The sequence below is a fragment of the Cervus elaphus genome, chromosome 23, assembly GCF_910594005.1.
Source record: "Cervus elaphus chromosome 23, mCerEla1.1, whole genome shotgun sequence".
NCBI classification, from domain to species: Eukaryota; Metazoa; Chordata; class Mammalia; order Artiodactyla; family Cervidae; genus Cervus; species Cervus elaphus.
In genome coordinates this window covers 73,520,870-73,539,005 of record NC_057837.1, presented here as the reverse complement: position 1 = coordinate 73,539,005, position 18,136 = coordinate 73,520,870, and the positions used below count along the sequence as shown (strand labels likewise).

Sequence of the window (18,136 nt, the reverse complement as noted above, 5' to 3'; positions counted from 1 at the left end):
CCATGATGTGGGCAGCACTGATCTCATGTGACACCTGAAAACACAGGGCTCTAAGGAATTTATATCCTCAGGTACAAAGATAGGAAAAGGCAGAACTTGTACCAAAACTGAGGTCCTATGACTTGGAAACCACTGGGAGAGAAGACTGGAGTGGCTGCAGGGGGTGTCTTCAGGCAAACTTCCATGGTCCCCTGAGGTCCACTCGGGCAGACAGCTCTCCTGTTTGTGAAACCAGGTGAGGACGGCAGGTGGTCATCGCTGTGGAGATGAGTTCAGCTCTCTGCTTCCCCTCTGCCCGCCCCTCCCCTTATTCCTTATGTGAAGCAGTAAACACGGTTACAACCCAGGAGGACACCACCTTCCCCAGTTAGGTTCCTGTCTGGACCAGTCCCTCGTGAAGGGCAGATGTCCATCCAGTGCAGAAGCTGTGGCAATGGTTGCAGGAAGGTGACCCGTGTCACACCTGTCTTCAGAGCTAGGTGAGGGGGGTCAGGGCATTGAGGCCCAGATGTGATGACACCTACAGGAGGCTGGAAAGGGGGACCTGGGCTCACACACTGCCAATCACCTATACATTTTTGATCTGTTTTTATCCACTCACTGACCATCCATCATGTGTCATACACTGCTCTAGGTGCTCAGATGCTCCCTGAGTGACCATATTGGACAAAACTCCATCTATCTGATCACAATCTGTGTTTACACAAGACACACAGGCATAGTCAAGTCTGAGAACTGCTGTTACTGGACATTTGACCCCCTGCAGACAGAAGCAAGAGGCATGGTTAGGTGGGGCATTTCACAATAAACAGGACTGACCCAGCTCCTCCCTGTTTCATTCCCTTCCTCATCACCTGATCCAACCTCTCAGCCAGGATGCTAAAAGCCCAGTCCATCCCCAGCATCCTCAGGAGCCCTCCTGCAAGGCCATGAAGATGAACCGGCTCTGCCTCTCCGCAGCCCTCCTCTTCCTCCTGGTTATCCTGGTGGACAGCACCCCGGTGTATGAACACCATACCCAGGACAAAGGTAGGTTCACCTCTCCTCTATAGACTGGAGGGAAATGAGGAGAGTTCTTGGAAGGGGTCGGGTGGGTGCTGCCAACACTCTCGGAATGTTTCCTGCCACTTGGGTGAGACTTTTGTTTGTTTTTGGCTGTATTGTTCTTCCATGTTGCACAAAGACATTCTCTAGTCCAGGGTCTACTCTTTGGTTGCGATGTGTAGGCTTCTCCTTGGGGTGTCTTCTCTGGTTGCAGAGCAGGGGCCTTGGCATCTGAGTTCAGTAGTTGTGGTTCACCTGCTTAGTTGCCTCTAGGCATGTGGAATCTTCCCAAACCAATGATAGAACCCATGTCCCTTGTATTGGCAGGCTGATTCTTAACTACTGGACCATCAGGGAAATCTGAAGTTGCAAATCTTTAACTCCACTCACATTATGATTCTCATGAGGAAATATCTTAAAATTAAATACATATGTATATCAAATGGGTTGTGACAGGGCAATATCTTGTATGAAACCGGCCACCCATGTGCCCTGTGGCCTGGAAGAAGTCATCTACAGTTTCCTCATCTGAGCAGAAAGTACCTGTAACTTGGATTCTTTGACCATATTGCCAGTCATAATTATAAAGAGTTTATTCACATTTCTTGGCCAATTTTGGTCATTTTCCAACAAGATATGTTCACTTGAAAAGATTTGTCTACCTACTTGCTTGGGGCCAGAAAGCATTTATATATGTGTGTGTGTCAAATAATGGTTATCCCTCTATTATAAATATTAATGAGAAAACCCTGGAACTACTGAACAGGGCAACTGCAGGGAATGCAAGAAACACAACTCTGTGTTGGTTGGCTCATGGGACCAAGGCTGATACAGTATTAGCAAAGTTGCCAGACCATTATCCTTGTCCTCTTTTGATTATCATATTATTATCCATATTTGATCCTTGTCCTGATTCATGGCCCAAGATTCCAGACAATTTTGGAATTTTTGTCTTTCATAGACCACAAGATTGTTAAAGAATTAAAATTCGGTATACTAAAAAGGTTGACTAAGAGAATCTTCAATAACAGACTTAAAGCTTTGAGCTTTCTGCACCTCTGGGGAGAGAGGAAAGCACAGAAATTGAGACCAATCAGCACTGGCTGATGATTTAATTCATATGCCTATTTAGTCAGCCATCAATAAAAATCCATAAATACTGTCATTCAGAGAGCTTTTGTGGTGGGAACTAACGGTGGTGTCATGAGGGTGCTGTGCTCACGAGGGCACAGATGCTCCACACACCTCCACTCCCCCTTTGCCCTACATATCTCCTCCATTTCACTGTTCCTGAGTTTCATTGTGCATATTAATCTGAGGACTATCTTAAGTAAGGGTTTTCATGTGTTTGGTCAACAGTTCTATTAAGTTTTTGAGCATGGAGGTAGGGTCATTGAAACTCTCACAGAAGCATGAGTGACTTGAAACCACTTGGCTGGCATCTTAAGAGAGGACAGTTTGGATGCCTCAACCTGTGGCATTGGCACTAACTCCACAGATTTGGTATCAGAAGTCAATTAACTGTGGTTCTCCCATTGGGTGTTGGGAATTGCATGGTATTGGTGGAGAAATCATGTATTTCATGTCAGGAAAAAACCCAGTCTCACCTTCTCCTGTGATATGAGGGCTCATGTGAGGCTTGGGGAGAGGTGAGTAGTGAAGTATTTCTTTATCAAATAATGATTAGTCCTCTCTTATTAAAACTAATCAGAAAATGTGGAGGGAGGAGAGTAACTGCAGGGAAATGAAGAAACACAGCTCCTGTGTGGTAGGCTGTGGGACCAAGGCTGACATAATATTACTAAATTGTCCAGGCCCTTTCCCTTGTCCTCTTTTGACTGTTATTTTCTTAACTATGTTTGATCTGTTTCATGGACCAGGACTCCTGAGACTCTTGAAATTTATTCTAATAGGTCATGTGATGATTTCTGGAAAGCAACTGGAGAAACGTTCAGTAAAGGAGCTCCCAACACCAGTACTCCAAGAAGAGAATAAAGGTTTGTACTTTCTGCATCTCTGGGGAGGGTCACTGAGAGTGAGAGCAGTCACCAGTGACCAATGATTCAATCAATAAGCCTATTTCTTGAAACCTCAATATAAATTCACAAATATTTGGACCAGAGAGTATTCCAGGTGGGAATGCAATATGTGATGTGAGGGTGCTGTGCTCCACTAGGGAATGGAAGTTCCACACACCTCCATTCCTGCTTTGCCCTACAGATCTCCATTTCACTGTTCATGAATTTTCATGTATATTCATCTGAGAACAGTAAGTAAGGATTTTCCTAAGTTTGGTCACCAGTTCCACTGATTTATTGAATATGGAGGGATCATGGGACCTCCACATTTTAGCCATTTGGTCACAGGCATAAGTAAATTTGAACCACATGGCTGGCACTAAAGTGAGCACAGTATTGAGCCCTCAACCTGTGGGAGCTGCATTTGAAAGGTTGTTGCTGAACAGTAAGACGCCGGGATTCTTGGCCTCCGGAGGAGACGAATTCAATCGGGGGCCAGAGACAAGGCTGGATTGCTCAGAGCTTTTGTGTAATAAAGTTTTATTAAAGTATAAAGGAGATAGAGAAAGCTTCTGACATAGGCATCAGAAGGGGGCGGAAAGAGTACCCGCCTCCTAGTCTTCAGCTGGATGTTATATAGTCACTGAAGTGAAGTGAAGTGAATTAAAGTCACTCAGTCGTGTCCGACTCTTTGCAACTCCGTGGACTGTAGCCTACAAAGATCCTCCATCCATGGGATTCTCCAGGCAAGAATATTGTAGTGGGTTGCCATTTCCTTCTCCAGGGAATCTTCCCGACACAGGGAATCAAACCCGGGTTTCCCACATTGGTGGCAGACACTTTAACCTCTGAGCCACCAGGGAAGCTCCTATATAGTCACTAGCAGTCTGTTAATGAAAGAAAGGGATGTCTTAAAAAACTCAGAATGGCACCAGACCCCTCATCCATAAATTGCATTTTATGATAATCCTGGCACCAGATGATTCATCCTAGGCCATAAAACATTAACTTGAATCTCTGTAGAAGGGCAGATTACCATACAAATAGTTTTGTTTACATAGATAAGGGGAACAATATCTGAGTATAACATACAGGTTTGTCAAGTAGATTCTGAGCCATTTGGCGGAACTTGAAGACAGAGTCTGGGGTACATTAACATAGCTTAAGACAAACATTTCCATAAGAAAAAAATGCATTGGTTAACTCAAGATATGAGAATAGTTAGCTTCAGGTGAAACCAGGTGTCATGGCAACACAGCATTTTAAGAGAAACCTCCTTTTAAATTTGTATAGAGAAGGAAAAAAAAAATATTGCCAGTTTGTTTCCTCCTGCTGCTTAAGAGAGATAAAGATGTCTGGCACTTGCAGCCTATTTCTTCCATTTGGAGACCCCTGGCCTTCCTGCCTGTTACCCTCTCACATTCACTGCATGGATTTCATCTCAGATGTCAGCTGATGGGGGATGCCTGGTGGGTGTTTGGGGAATTGGTTAGTGGTAGTAGATACACTACCAGATCATGCATCCAGATCATGCAAAATGATCTGGAAAACCTTTAGGAAAAGGCAGGTCTCCTGAAAAACTCAAACACCCATTTAGAGGTTGGAAATTCACCACTTTCTTACTATCACCTCTGGGGAGATGGGCAGGCTCTTGAGATTGAGATCCATCAGCAATGGCCACTAATTCAATCATTATGGTTACTGAAAACATCCATAAAAACTCATATTTGTTTGGGTTCAGAGAGATTGCTGGGTTAGTGATCACCTGCACACATTATTTTATTATCCTGTTAGGAGATTGAATATTAGAGGGAGATTGACTATTATGTTGATGTGCCGTATCATCAAGGTGATTTTTTTACTAAAAGGAATTCAATTATGCCCATCCTATTTAATGACCTTGCACTTGTTGAGAGAATGAAAATGAGTTTGTAAGTCCTTACAAAGCACTGTTCTTGGGTTGTGAAAAAAATCTGGCAAATAGCTTGCTTTCTAGGAAAGAGACAAACAATAGCAAAGGGGAGAAATCCTATGGTAGGTTATAAGTTTTTTTAAGTTAGAGAGTGATTTGGAGGAAAGATGCTGTGCTTTTTCTCTACAGGGTCAAGGACACCTTCTGTGATAAAGAGGGTTTGAGCAGAGGCTGCAGAAGAAATGTGGGTGTTGTGTTTAAGAAACAACTTGGACCAGGGTGGTTGAAGATGAATGGGTAGAGGGGAGGGGAAGGGAGTGGAAGGGAATGAGGCCAAAAGGCCATGGGGGCAGGTCATGAAGAGCTTTGAGGGACTTTATAAGAATCAGAATTTGACTTTCGGAGCAGAGTCGTCACTGAGGGACTGGTCATAGGAACAATGGGACAGGACTGAACACTAACAGGATCCCTGGGGCAGCAGTACCGAGAGTGCCCTCTAGGGGGCAAAGGGCAGAGACAGAGGCCCAGAGAGCAGGCTCCAGCAGTGCTCAAGTGCGCATCTATGCTGTTCCCTGGGTCGACTTCAATTCTCTTGAATAACATGAATGTCTTGCTCTGTTGAGGCCTCTATGGAGGCTTCATTACTGCATTAATTATGGAGGCTTCATTACTGCATTCATTAATGCATTTAATAATGCATTAAATCATTAGCCATTGGAGACTGTTTGACAGACAGCTCCATTACCCTCCCTGAGGTTGAGGAAAGGCGAGGAGATGGAGACCACAGGGTGGGATAGGAGGGTAAGAAGGAAAGGCAGTCCTTTTCTGCGCAATCCAATCTGGGTTACAAGGGTCTTTCCAAAATCTCTGACTTCACGTACCAGAAGACACTTTTATTGTTCTTCTCACATAAGAAATACCAAGATTTTTAGTAACTCAGCATCAGGAAAAGGATGAAGAAACAAAAACAAAATACACACACCTATATTTCTTCTTATGATCAGAGTATCAACATTTTAACAATATCAATATTCAATTTATACAGTCATCCTGAGGCATCAGAAGTAAACACACTGGTATGTTTTCTTCATGCTTTTTTCCACTATAGCATGATTCCTTCACATTTTTAAAATTAATGGTGGAAAGCTTTTACCATCTGCATAAACACGGAGAATAGTATTATAAAACCTAGGTATCTAGACCCCGTAATTATTGACACATAGGGAATATTTTTTTTACCTGTGATATCTCTTGGTTGTTGTAGAGCTGTGTGGGTTTTTTTTTTTTTTTTTTTTGAGCATTTATGTATTCATTTTGTCATGTTATGTCTTAGTTGTGAGCCAAAAGCTCAGTAGTTGTGGTCCAGCAGCTTAGCTGCTCCAAGGCATGTAGGACCTCAGTTCCTTAAAAAGGGACTGAACCCAGGAGGACTCCTGCATTGGAAAGCAGATTCTTAACCGCTGGACCACAGGTAAGTCCTATAGAAGTTTTTGTTCAGTTCAGTTCAGTTCAGTTGCTCAGTAGTGTCCAACTCTTTTTGACCCCATGGACTGCGGCATGCCAGTCTTCCCTGTCCATCACCAACTCCCAGAGCCTACTCAAACTCATGTCCATTGTGTCGGTGATGCCATCCAACCATCTCATCCTCTGTTGTCCCCTTCTCCTGCTGCCTTCAATCTTTCCCAGCATCAGGGTCTTTTCCAGTGAGTCAGCTCTTCACATCAGGTGGCCAAAGTATTGGAGTTTCAGCTTCAGCATCAGTCGAATATTCAGGACTGATTCCCTTTAGTATGGACTGGTTTGATCTCCTTGCAGTCCAAGGGAATCTCAAGAGCCTTCTCCAACACCACAATTCAAAAGCATCAATTCTTCAGCTCTCAACTTTCTTTATAGTGCAACTCTAATCAAAGGCATTGTACCAATTTTTCTTAAAATGCTTCATGAGGAGATATAAATTTGTACATAATTAATATATTGTGTCATGCCTAGCAACATTCATAATTATGTTCCAGAAAGGAGGTTTACAAATGGGCTTTTCAATTTGACCATCTTCTGCAACCCTAACAGTCTTTATTGCAAACAAACAGGTGGTTTCAGTTGTTGACCTTGTAGACCGAGCTGTGATGATCATCCTCATAACTGACTCATTGCCCCTCCCATTTCAGCAGCTTCTAGGCCTGCTTTCTGCCTGGAGCATAAATTCTCAGGTCCCTGCATTACCCCGAAGATCAGATACTTTTACAATGCCAAGACTGGGCACTGTGAGCACTTTATATATGGTGGCTGTAATGGAAAGAAGAACAACTTCCTCACTGAAGAGGAGTGCATTAAGACCTGCATTCAAGGGTCAGGGTCCCTGTGGTAAGACAGGGGGCAGGGCACCGGAGGAGGGGAGGGGCTGGGGAAAGAGGTGGAGCTCAGGGGACCACACACCATTCACCCTGCACAGTGTCCTCCCCCTCGCTACTGCCAGGAGGCTGCAATGTCCTGTGAAACCACACACTAAGCGAGTTCTTCAGGGAGAGAATGGCAGAAGGCCAACCCCAGAGGCCTCTTTGTGATCATCTCAGCCTGATCACATGCTCCTCTTTCTTAGATGAGAACACTGACTCAACCACCCTACAGAGCAGTCTGCAGTGCTCCTGAGTACCCTCTGGCTTGGAAAATCTCCGTCTTGTTGTCCATTGGGCCATGGGGACTATGGTTCCATATTTTTTGGAAAGTCTAGGCTCTGTCATGATGAATGGTGTCCAGGTCTGGGCTACAATGATGGCACTCAGCAGGTTCTTTATTTTTGCAGAGGACATGTGAAGAGTGATCCCCAGAAACTCTGAAGTCTGAGAAGGATCCCTGCAGGACTGAGTTGTGGCTGCTTCTGAAACAGTTCAGTCTTCTCGTTCTTTTCTCCCCTACCCTCCTCAGCAGAACCAGCCTATTTCCTCTCCTCCATGGGTCTACATGCCTTACTTCTGTCTCACCTAGCTGGCTCTAGGCTTCATGAGGTCCAGTCTTCCCTTTATCCTGAGCACTTAACACAGTTTCTGGCACCAAGGAGACAGTTTATAATTATTTGAGGAAGGAATGAGGGAGCACATTCCTCCCGACCCAGGCAACTATAGAGCCTGTGGTTTGACACCAGGATTCTTGCCTTAATCCATGTCCTCACGGCACCTCACCTTGATCCCCTTCCACACCATCACTGCTCTCCTTGTGGCTGGCCAAGGTGGTATCTCCAGCATCCAGTCTCAGCATCAGTAATGAGAGAAGTCTTTGCAATAAACAAGTTCTTTCCCCCTATAATGATGTTGCAATTTTCCTTTCTGTAACTTCAAACCTTGTGGCTTATATTTCAATAAATGCATATTCAAAATCAAACTGACTGGAGTGGAGTCTGTTGTTTGCAACTACAAACCTTAAGCAATAGTTCAGTTCAGTTCAGTTGCTCAGTCGTGTCTAACTCTCTGGGACCCCATGGACTGCAGCATGCCAGGCTTCCCTGTCCATCACCAACTCCCGGAACCTACTCAAACTCATGTCCATTGTGATGGTGATGCCATCCAACCGTCTCATCCACTGTCGTCCCCTTCTCCTCCCTCCTTCAATCTTTCCCAGCATCAGGGTATTTTCCAATGAGTCGGTGCTTCACATAGTTGGCCAAAGTACTGGAGTTTCAGCTTCAGCATCAGTCCTTCCAATGAATATTCAGGACTGATTCCTTTAGGATGGACTGGTTTGATCTCCTTGCAGTCCAAGGGACTCTCAAGGGTCTTCTGAACACCACAGTTCAAAAGTGTCAATTCTTCAGTTCTTAGCTTTCTTTATAGTCTAAGTCTCACATCCATACATGACTACTGGAAAAACCATAGCCTTGACTAGATGGACCTTTGTTGGCAAAGTAATGTCTCTGCTTTTTAATAAGTTGTCTAGTTTGGTCATAGCTTTTCTTCCAAGGAGCAAGCATATTTTAATTTCATGACTGTGGTTACCATCTGTGGTGATTTAGGAGCCCCCCACAAAAGAAAATCTGTCACTGTTTCCATTTTTTTCCCCGTCTATTTGCCATGAAGTGATGGGACTGGATGCCATGATCTTATTTTTCTGAATGTTGAATTTTAAGCCAACTTTTCCACTCTCCTCTTTCACTTTCATCAAGAGGCTCTTCAGTTCTTCTTCACTTTCTGCCATAAGGGTGGTGTCATCTGCGTATCTAAGGTTATTGATATTTCTCCCGGCAATCTTGATTCCAGCTTATGCTTCATCAAGTCTGGCATTTTGCCTGATGTACTCTGCATATAAGCTAAATAAGCAGACTGACAACATACAGCCTTGACGTACTCCTTTCCCGATTTGCAACCGGTCTGTTGTTCCATGTCCAGTTCTAACTGTTGTTTCTTGACCTGCATACAGATTTCTCAGGAGGCAGGTCAGGTGGTCTGGTATTGCCATCTCTTTAAGAATTTTCCACAGTTCGTTGTGATCCAAAGGTTTTGGTGTAGTCAATAAAGCAAAAGTAGATGTTTTTTGGAGCTCTCTCGATTTTTTGATGATCCAGCAGATGTTGGCAATTTGGTCTCTGGTTCCTCTGCCTTTTCTAAATCCAGCTTGAATATCTGGAAGTTCACAGTTCACGTATTATTGAAGCCTGGCTTGGAGAATTTTGAGCACTGCTTTGCTAGCATGTGAGGTGAGTGTAATTGTGCGGTAGTTTGAACATTCTTTCGCATTGCCTTTCTTTGGAATTGAAATGAAAACTGACCTTTTCCAGTCCTGTGGCCACTGCTGAGTTTTCCAGATTTGCTGACATATTTAGTGCAGCACTTTTACAGCATCATCTTTTAGGATTTGAAATAGCTGAACTGGAATTCTGTCACCTCCACTAGCTTTGTTCATAGTGAATCCTAAGGCCCACTTGACTTTGCATTCCAGGATATCTGGCTCTAGGTGAGTGATCACACCATCATTGTTATCTGAGTCATGAAGATCTTTTTTGTATAGTTCTGTGTATTCTTGCCACCTCTTCTTAATATCTTCTCTTTAACCAATAGGCTTCATGGAAATGGTAGTCCTTCTCACTGTTCTTCAGAGCAGTGGGCATCTCCCCTTTCCTAATCACACAGTATGCCTTACCAGGTATAGGAAGCAAGCCCATTATAGCATCATTGACCTTTTAATAGCCACTCCGAGCTACACAAAAACCTGGGACACAGACACCTCAGTATGAAAGCTTTTGTTCCTTACTTCTAAGTTCAATTCAAACTGGGGGAGTGAGTTGTTCTCCTGGACTCTCAGAAGGAGAATTGGAAGAAGGCTTAGTTATCCTGTTTTCTAAGAATCTGATTTCCTGAGGTCACATATAGTGAAGGGGCTTCTTACTTGAATTAAACAAGGGCAGCTACCCTTTAGTGCCCCAAGCTCTGTATTAGCATCTTGCCTGAATTATTCTATTAACCATTCTAAGTGTCCTTCAGGAGCAGAAATGGAGGCATGGAGATGACATTAAGTGCTATATTTGTTTCTTAACATGGCAGGTCCCCACTCTCTCAAGTAAAGCCACTTTGATGATATTTTCCTGCTCCTGTCTCAGGGAAGATGTAGGATGGAGGCACTTTGGGAAAACAGTATCTTTTTCATGACAGATGGGGAAAGTGAGTCTTGGGGACCACTGTAAGCACAGTATTGTAATAAACAAGAACACAGAGGGTGCTGGTGCTGTTACTTACTTTCTTCCAGTCTTGGGCAAATTTCTCAACAGCTCTGAGCTTTCCTTTCTTTTGTTATAAAATAAGGATAATGCTTATACTTGTTAATATTTCTCATTGGAGACTGCTAGAAACACCTCAATTTTTAGTAGAACTAGTTGGGTTTATTACTCACTGCAGTAAGGAACAGGAATCTCTTTGGAAAACAATATGATGTACTAAGAGAAGTTAGAAAGATATTCTAGTAGGTGGGCTGTGTTAGGTGATTTTGGTGAGGGTTTCATCTTCTTTGGATGGATAGTGTTAGGAAGTGGACTGTTCCTCACATTGGATATCTTTTTTTTTTTTTTTTAGTTGGAGGCTAATTACTTCACAACATTTCAGTGGGTTTTGTCATACATTGATATGAATCAGCCATAGATTTACACGTATTCCCCATCCCGATCCCCCCTCCCACCTCCCTCTCCACCCGATTCCCCTGGGTCTTCCCAGTGCACCAGGCCCGAGCACTTGTCTCATGCATCCCACCTGGGCTGGTGATCTGTTTCACCATAGATAGTATACATGCACATTGGATATCTTAATGTTAACTCTATAAAGGGAAAACTAGATAGAGCTGAGAGCTGTACCTGGTCAAGAAATAGCAGTTACTCAAGATAGGGGGATGCATGGTCATTTTGGTGGTTTGTATAATGCAATTGTTGTGTCTGTGTTCAAACATATTTACCGAATGTCCTGTTTTTGTTTTGATATTTCAGAGACACAGAATGAACTTGTCTGATATTGAGGTTCTGTGAAATGTTGATGTTGAGCAGAACAACAGAAGCCCCACTGTGGCCAGGTCAGGCCTTACAACTCAGAGGTTGCTTTTTGCTTCATCTATCAATCTCATAATATTGTGGTCAGAAGAGAAAAGATATGATATATGTTAAAACTTTGGTGCAACTATTGATAAGAGTAACATATTAATAAATTTCAGATATGAGTGCAGTAACAGTAATACTATGAACATATACAGAATCAAATTTTTATTAAAATTATTCATTTGTAACTGTAACAGAATATGATTCAATATTAAAGAAAAGAGATTGGCATTTTTAACTCACTATGCTGCCACGTAGTCTTGGGCAAGTCATTTCTTTGCCCTGAGCCACAGATTCTTTTTTAATGAAAAGAGGATGATCATGTCTGCATTAAGAAATCCCCAGATTTGAGTCCTTTGGAGAACCATGTTGATTATGCTGCTAACGTAATTTGAACACCACGGACCAAAGCAAATTGTCTTGAAGCACACAGAGTTTTCATTTCCTTGGCTCTGGAGTGCTCTTTAAAAGTGCTGTCAACTGTAGAAAGGAACAAATAGCATTGACTGTTGTAGTGCCAGCTTCTTGAAGTTCACCATCAGAAAGGTCACCCGGTACCAGAGTGGAGTCACAGTCTCTCTTCCAAACAGGTCTCCTTCCTCCTCAGAGGTAACTGAAAGCCCTCTTACTTCAGTGATTGACCTCACCCAGGTCCAACCCCCTTCCCACTCTACCTTGCCATTATTTGACCCTTTGGTCAAAGGAGTAAAGTGTTAACTCTCATAATTACTCACTATTATTATTTCAAAAGACTTATACTTGGCAGGGAGAAAAATATATGTGTATGGCCTTGAATGCTTTCATGAGAATCCCATGATGTGAGCAACATGATTGAATGTAGCAAGTGAAGACATGGGTAATTTGTGGCCCCAGGTCACATAGTTACAGAAACGCAGAAATGGGACTCAAACTGAGGTCCTCTGATTCCAAAACCAGGGAGAGACCGGAGTTGGGGTGCGGGTGATCTTCCAAGGTCCCTGAGATCCACTCAGGCAGGCAGCTCTCCTGTTGTTGAAACCAGTCAAGGGGCTGTGGGTGAGCATTCTGTGGAGACATGTGTGTCTATCTGCTTCCCTCCTGCCTTCTCCTTTTAATCTTTTTTTTTTTCTACCCAGAATATCAGGGTTTGTGCTCCAGATGGAGATGCTCTTCCTCTGGCTCACCATTTGCCTGGAACACTGCCAAGTAAAGAGCTGGTGTCTGTCCAGTAGAGATGCTACCACAATGGTTGCAGGAAGCCTGACATGTTACACTTGCCTTGTGAAGTAGATGGGGTTAAGGCGTTGATGTCAGGATATAAAGACACCTACAGGAAGCTGAAAAAAAGGACCTAAGCTAACACACTGCTGATCACTTACCTGTCCTTTGATTTGGTCTCAGCACTCACTGACCACCCATCACATGCCATGCATTACTCTAGGTCCTGGGATGCTCCCTGAGTGACCATATTGGACAAAATTCCACCTGGGGAATTGCAATCTGTTTCTCCACAAAAGTCATAGGCACAGTCAAGTCTGAGCAGTGTTGTTACTGGGCTCTTGGCTCCAGCAGACAGAAGCAGGAAGACTGATTAGGTGGGGAGATTAAGCATGAACAAGACTAGCTCAGCTCTTTCCTTCTCCTCTCCCCTGCTCCTCACCTGATCCCACCACACAGCTGGGGTATGAAAAGCTCAGCCAGCCCCCAGCTCTCCTCAGAAGTCCTCCTGCAAGGCCACCAAGATGAGCCAGACTCTGCCGCTCTGTAGGCCTCACCCCCAGGGGGTGAAACCTGCATCTGGGCCCAGGTTAAGTCCTGAATCATCTCTCCTCCACAGGTTGGGTAAGGGAGTTGAGGGGAGTCCATGAAAAGGGATAGGGTGTAGGGGTGGGATGGGTACAGCAAACCCCCTCTGGATTTACCCTGATAAATTGGGCAGTTTTTCCTCCAGGGACATTCCTGATTCTGAAAAGGTATAATTACATGTTCAGCTTAAAAAAAAAAAAAGTATTCCACCTGATTCTACAAGATTAGGGCCCTCATCTCTGAGACCCTATTCCTGATCCCTGCCTTGCCCCTGATCCTCACTGTCATGTCACAACAGGACCCATAATTGATCCTTGTCTGCGTTTAGGCCCCAGGTCTCCTGAAACTTTTGGAATTTACTGTATATCTGTAAGTCATGAGATAAGTAAAGGATGGGACCTTAGATAGTGTCTGGATGGGACTGGACTCCAAAACATGCCATCAGGTGATTAGAGAGCACTATCAACCTCTCCCCAGGGAGAGGAGAAAATACTGATACTGAGTTCAATCACCAAAGGCTAATGATTCTGTCAACTTGCCTACTTCAAACCCTCAATTAAAACTCATAAATTTTGGGTTCAGAGTGCTTCAGAGGAGGTGGTAACATCAAGAGATTGTGAGGGGGGAGAGTTCTGAGAGGGTCTGGGAGGCTTGGCACTCCCAACTCCCCCAGTTACCCTACACTTCTCCTCCATTTGGCTGTCTCTCAGTTTTATGCTTTAACATAACTAGGGACAGTAAGTAAAAGGCTTTCCTGAGTTCTGTGAGTGGTTCTAATAAGTAATTAAACATGGGAATTTGGTCATGGAACCTCTGAGTTTATAGCCAGTTGGTGACAGGTATGAGTGACTGCAGGATTTGTGGTCAACACTTAAAAGTATGGGCAGTCCTCAGGGACTGAGCCCTCACCTGTGGGTTCTAGACTACTTCTATGGACTTAGAGTCAGAAGTGAATTGATTCCTGGAATTTCAGTGGGTGTTAGGGATTCAGTTGCTTGTTGGCAGAGACCTTGCATATTTCAAGTCTTGAAAAACATCCAGACTCACTCTTCTCTCCCATTTGTGTCTTGTGTGAGGGTCGGGGCTATGGGACTAAAATTATGTGGGCCTGAGCACTCAGAAAGAAAGTGATGTAGCTCAGTCATGTATGACTCTTTGCGACCCCATGGACTGTAGCCTACCAGGCTCCTCTGTCCATGGAATTTTTCAGGCAAGAGTACTAGAGTGGCTTGCTATTTCCTTCTCCAGGGGACCTTCCTGACTCAGGGATTGAACCCAGGTCTCCTGCATTGCAAGCAGACACTTTACCATCTGAGCCACCAGGGAACCCCTTCCCAGTTCTCCGCATTTTCAGAATATCTGGCAGAATCAGGTACTTGATTAAATGGGTTGTGACAGGTGTTTTGTCTGATTCTACCACCTACATGCTGTGTGTCCCAGGATAAATCATCTACAGTTTCCTCAGCTGAACAGTGGGACCGCAGGACCTTGTGACTGGAGGTTTTTGAAAGGATTAGCATTCATGAGTATAGAAGTTTGAACATTTGTGGTCAGTGATGTCCATTTCCCACCTAAATGTCTTAGTCCAAAAGACTAGCCTTCCTTCATTTCCTCACCACCTCTCTAAAACAATTTATCTGCCAAATAGGATCATTTCTCCATTATGAAATTTATCAGAATGTTGAGTGACAGCTGAGCATCTTCCCTCCAGAGGCAACCGCAGGCAGAGCAGGAAATGCAGTACTTCCCTGAGTATGCTCAAGACGCCAGACTGTTCTTTTTAGGTTGGTACAGTGCTAGTTAAGACTCAAGACATTTCCCTTTCTAGTCCTGTCAGACTATTATTTCATTTTCCTATCAGATATAGGATGTTAAAGGAGACTCAAAATTATAAACAGGCCTCATCATCAAATAGACGAACAGGAATTTTATTATATCCAGTCTCTTCAGTGACTCTGCACTTGGCATGAGAATGACATGGGAGATTAATTTATCTGACAAATATTTATCAAATATTTATGGTTTTGCCCCAGAAGGCACATTTCTTGGTATAGGGAAACAGCTGTAAACAAAACATAGTAAAATAATATACTATCTAAGAGGATGACAGACAATGAAGACGGGGAAATCCTATGCCAGATGCTGATGAGTGTTGTAAAGAAAGAGAGTGATGGGGATTCAGGAGGCTTAGAGGGTCAGGGAAACACTCTGGAATAAGGAGGCCTTGAGCAGAGGCCACCAAAAATGAGCCTGGTGTGTTTGCCCAGCAGCCAGGACCAGGATGGCTGGAGCTGAGTGGGTGAGGGGAGGGGAGTGGAAGGGGATGAGGCAGAGAGGCCATGGGGGCAGGACGTGAGGAGCCTTTGCAGGACTTTATAAGAATCCGAATTTGAGAGGAGCTAGAGAGAGAGACATCCCCAACGAGAGAGACATTGCGGACCTATGGGCCAAGCTGAGCCTCCACGGGCGGCACAGGCATCGCCCCCCGTCTTCTGGGATCCGGCACTTCTAGGGCTTCCGGGAGCCAGAGACCGCGGGCTCCCATGGAGACTGCCTCGCTGGTGGGACCTGGCGGCCCACAGCCACAAACACAGGGATCCGCCTGCCTGCTACTCTGGATCAAGGCCAAACTCTTCACCTGGCTGCCGGGCTCTGACCTGTTTCTCTGACCTGTGTCCAAAGAGAATAGGAATATTTTGAAAACAGTTGCCTTAGGTCAGATGTTGTCCTTGTGCATATGTGGGGCAGCCATCATCAGCCAGTATTTGGCAGAAAGATACAAAGTGAATACCCTCATGCTTCAGAGCCTTATCAACTATTGCTTGCTGTTTCTAATTTATACAGTGATACTGGCATTTCAATCAGTGATAATCTTTTGTACATCTTGAAAAAGTAATGGTGGAAGTACATCCTGCTTGGACTAGCAGATGCAGAAGCTAATTACATGACTGTCAGAGCATACCAGTACAGGACTCTAACCAGTGTCCAGGTAACTCAGTGGTGAAAAGAATCTGCCTTCAAGCAGAAGATGTGGGTTTCATCCCTGGGAGAGGAAGGTTCCCTGTAGAAGGAAATGACAACCCACTCCAGTGTTTTCGCCTGGAAAATCCCATGGACAGAGGAGCCTGGTGGGAAAGACAGGAAATCTTTTAGAAGACAGACATCAGAGGAGGCACATGAAAAACTCAGAATTTCATAGAAATTAAAACTAGGAGTTACCTAGAACATACAGTTCATCACAAATAATATTAAGTGTACTTTTAGCTATGAATAGTAAGAGTACTGGCAATATCAAGGGTGTAGCAAGTATTTTCTGAACCCAGGATCAACAGGTGATGGAGGAATATATGATGAAGATGAGCAAGAGTATTTGCTCTTTTGGATTGCTTTGGGATTCCTGTGTTGATGGCTCTTTCGGAGTTTATTCTTTATGCAAGATACAGAGTGATCCACTTCATTGCTGTGGCTGTCGGTCTGTTGGACATAGGAACTATGGTTGGTGCAGACATATTAGCAGGGAGGGGATATTGATTGTGGAATATAAGGATAGTGCCAGCATTGATTGTGGAATATAAGGATAGTGCCAGCATTCACTGGGACTGGAAAATTTCCCTGCCCAATGTGCATGCAGGGTTGATTTCCTTTAGGATTGACTGGTTTGATCTCCTTGCTTTCCAAGGGACTCTCAAGAAGCTTCTCCAGCACCACAGTTTGAAAGCACCAATTCTTCCACACTCAGCCTTCTTTATGGTCCAACTCTCATGTCCATACATGACTACTGAAAAACCATTGTTTTGACTATACAGAACTTTGTTGGCATAGTAATGTCTCTGCTTTTTAATACACTGTCTAGGTTTGTCATAGCTTTTTTTCCAAGGAGCATGTGTCTTAATTTCATGGCTGCAGTCACTGTTTCCATAGTTTCTCCATCTATTTGCCATGAAGTGATGGAACTGGATACTGGCCACCTGATGCAAAGAGCTGACTCCTTGGGAAAGACCCTGATGCTGGGAAAGATTGAAGGTGGGAGGAGAAGGGGACAACAGAGGATGAGATGGTTGGATGGCATCACCAACTCAAGGGACATGAGTTTGAGTAAACTCTGGGAGTTGGTGATGGACAGGGAGGCCTGGTGCTGCAGTCCATGGACTCACAAAGAGTCGGACACAACTGAGTGACTGAACTGAACTGAACTGAAGGAACTGGATGCCACGATCTTAGTTTTTTGAATGTTGAGAATTAAGTCAGCTTTTTCACTCTCCTCTTTCACCTTCACCAAGAGGCTCTTTAGTTCCTCTTCACTTTCTGCCATTAGGATGGCGTCATCTGCATATCTGAGGTTGTTGATATTTCTCCCAGCAATTTTGATGCTATCTTGTGATTCATCCAGCCTGGCATTTCACATGATGTCCTCTGCATATAAATTAAATAAGCAGGGTGACAATATACAGCCTTGATGTACTCCTTTCCCAATTTTGAACCAGTCCATTATTTCATGTCTGGTTCTAACTATTGATTCTTGACTTGCGTATAGATTTCTCAGGAGGCAGGTAAGGTGTTCTGGTATTGCCATCTCTTTAAGAATTTTCCACAGTTTGTTGTGTTCCACACAGTTAAAGGCTTTAGTATAATCAATGAAGCAGAACTAGATGTTTTTCTGGAATACCCTTGTTTTTTCCACGATTCAACAGATATTGGCACTCTGATCCCTGGTTCCTCTGCCTTTTTCTAAATCCAGCCATGTGATAATTACTTCTTATTAATGAAAAGAGATTGGTTTAAGTAACTCACTATACTGCTGTGTGGTCTTGAGCA

General features: G+C 43.9%; 1 protein-coding gene across 1 annotated transcript; it reads left to right on the top strand.

Moving 5' to 3' along the window:
- The first annotated feature begins 929 nt into the window (after window positions 1-929).
- Window positions 930-15,990, top strand: LOC122681123 (spleen trypsin inhibitor I-like). The gene is made up of 4 exons (XM_043882837.1): window positions 930-1,029; window positions 2,958-3,041; window positions 7,140-7,335; window positions 15,834-15,990. The coding sequence occupies exons 1-4, from the start codon at window positions 930-932 to the stop codon at window positions 15,988-15,990; spliced, it is 537 nt and encodes a 178-aa protein (XP_043738772.1).
- Window positions 15,991-18,136: the final 2,146 nt, after the last annotated feature.

Coding starts and splice junctions, on each gene's coding strand:
- LOC122681123 (XM_043882837.1), top strand. CDS start 930: ATGAAGATGAACCGGCTCTGCCTCTCCGCAGCCCTCCTCTTCCTCCTG. Junction 1,030..2,957: donor ACACCATACCCAGGACAAAG/GTAGGTTCACCT, acceptor TTATTCTAATAG/GTCATGTGATGATTTCTGGA. Junction 3,042..7,139: donor ACTCCAAGAAGAGAATAAAG/GTTTGTACTTTC, acceptor CTCCCATTTCAG/CAGCTTCTAGGCCTGCTTTC.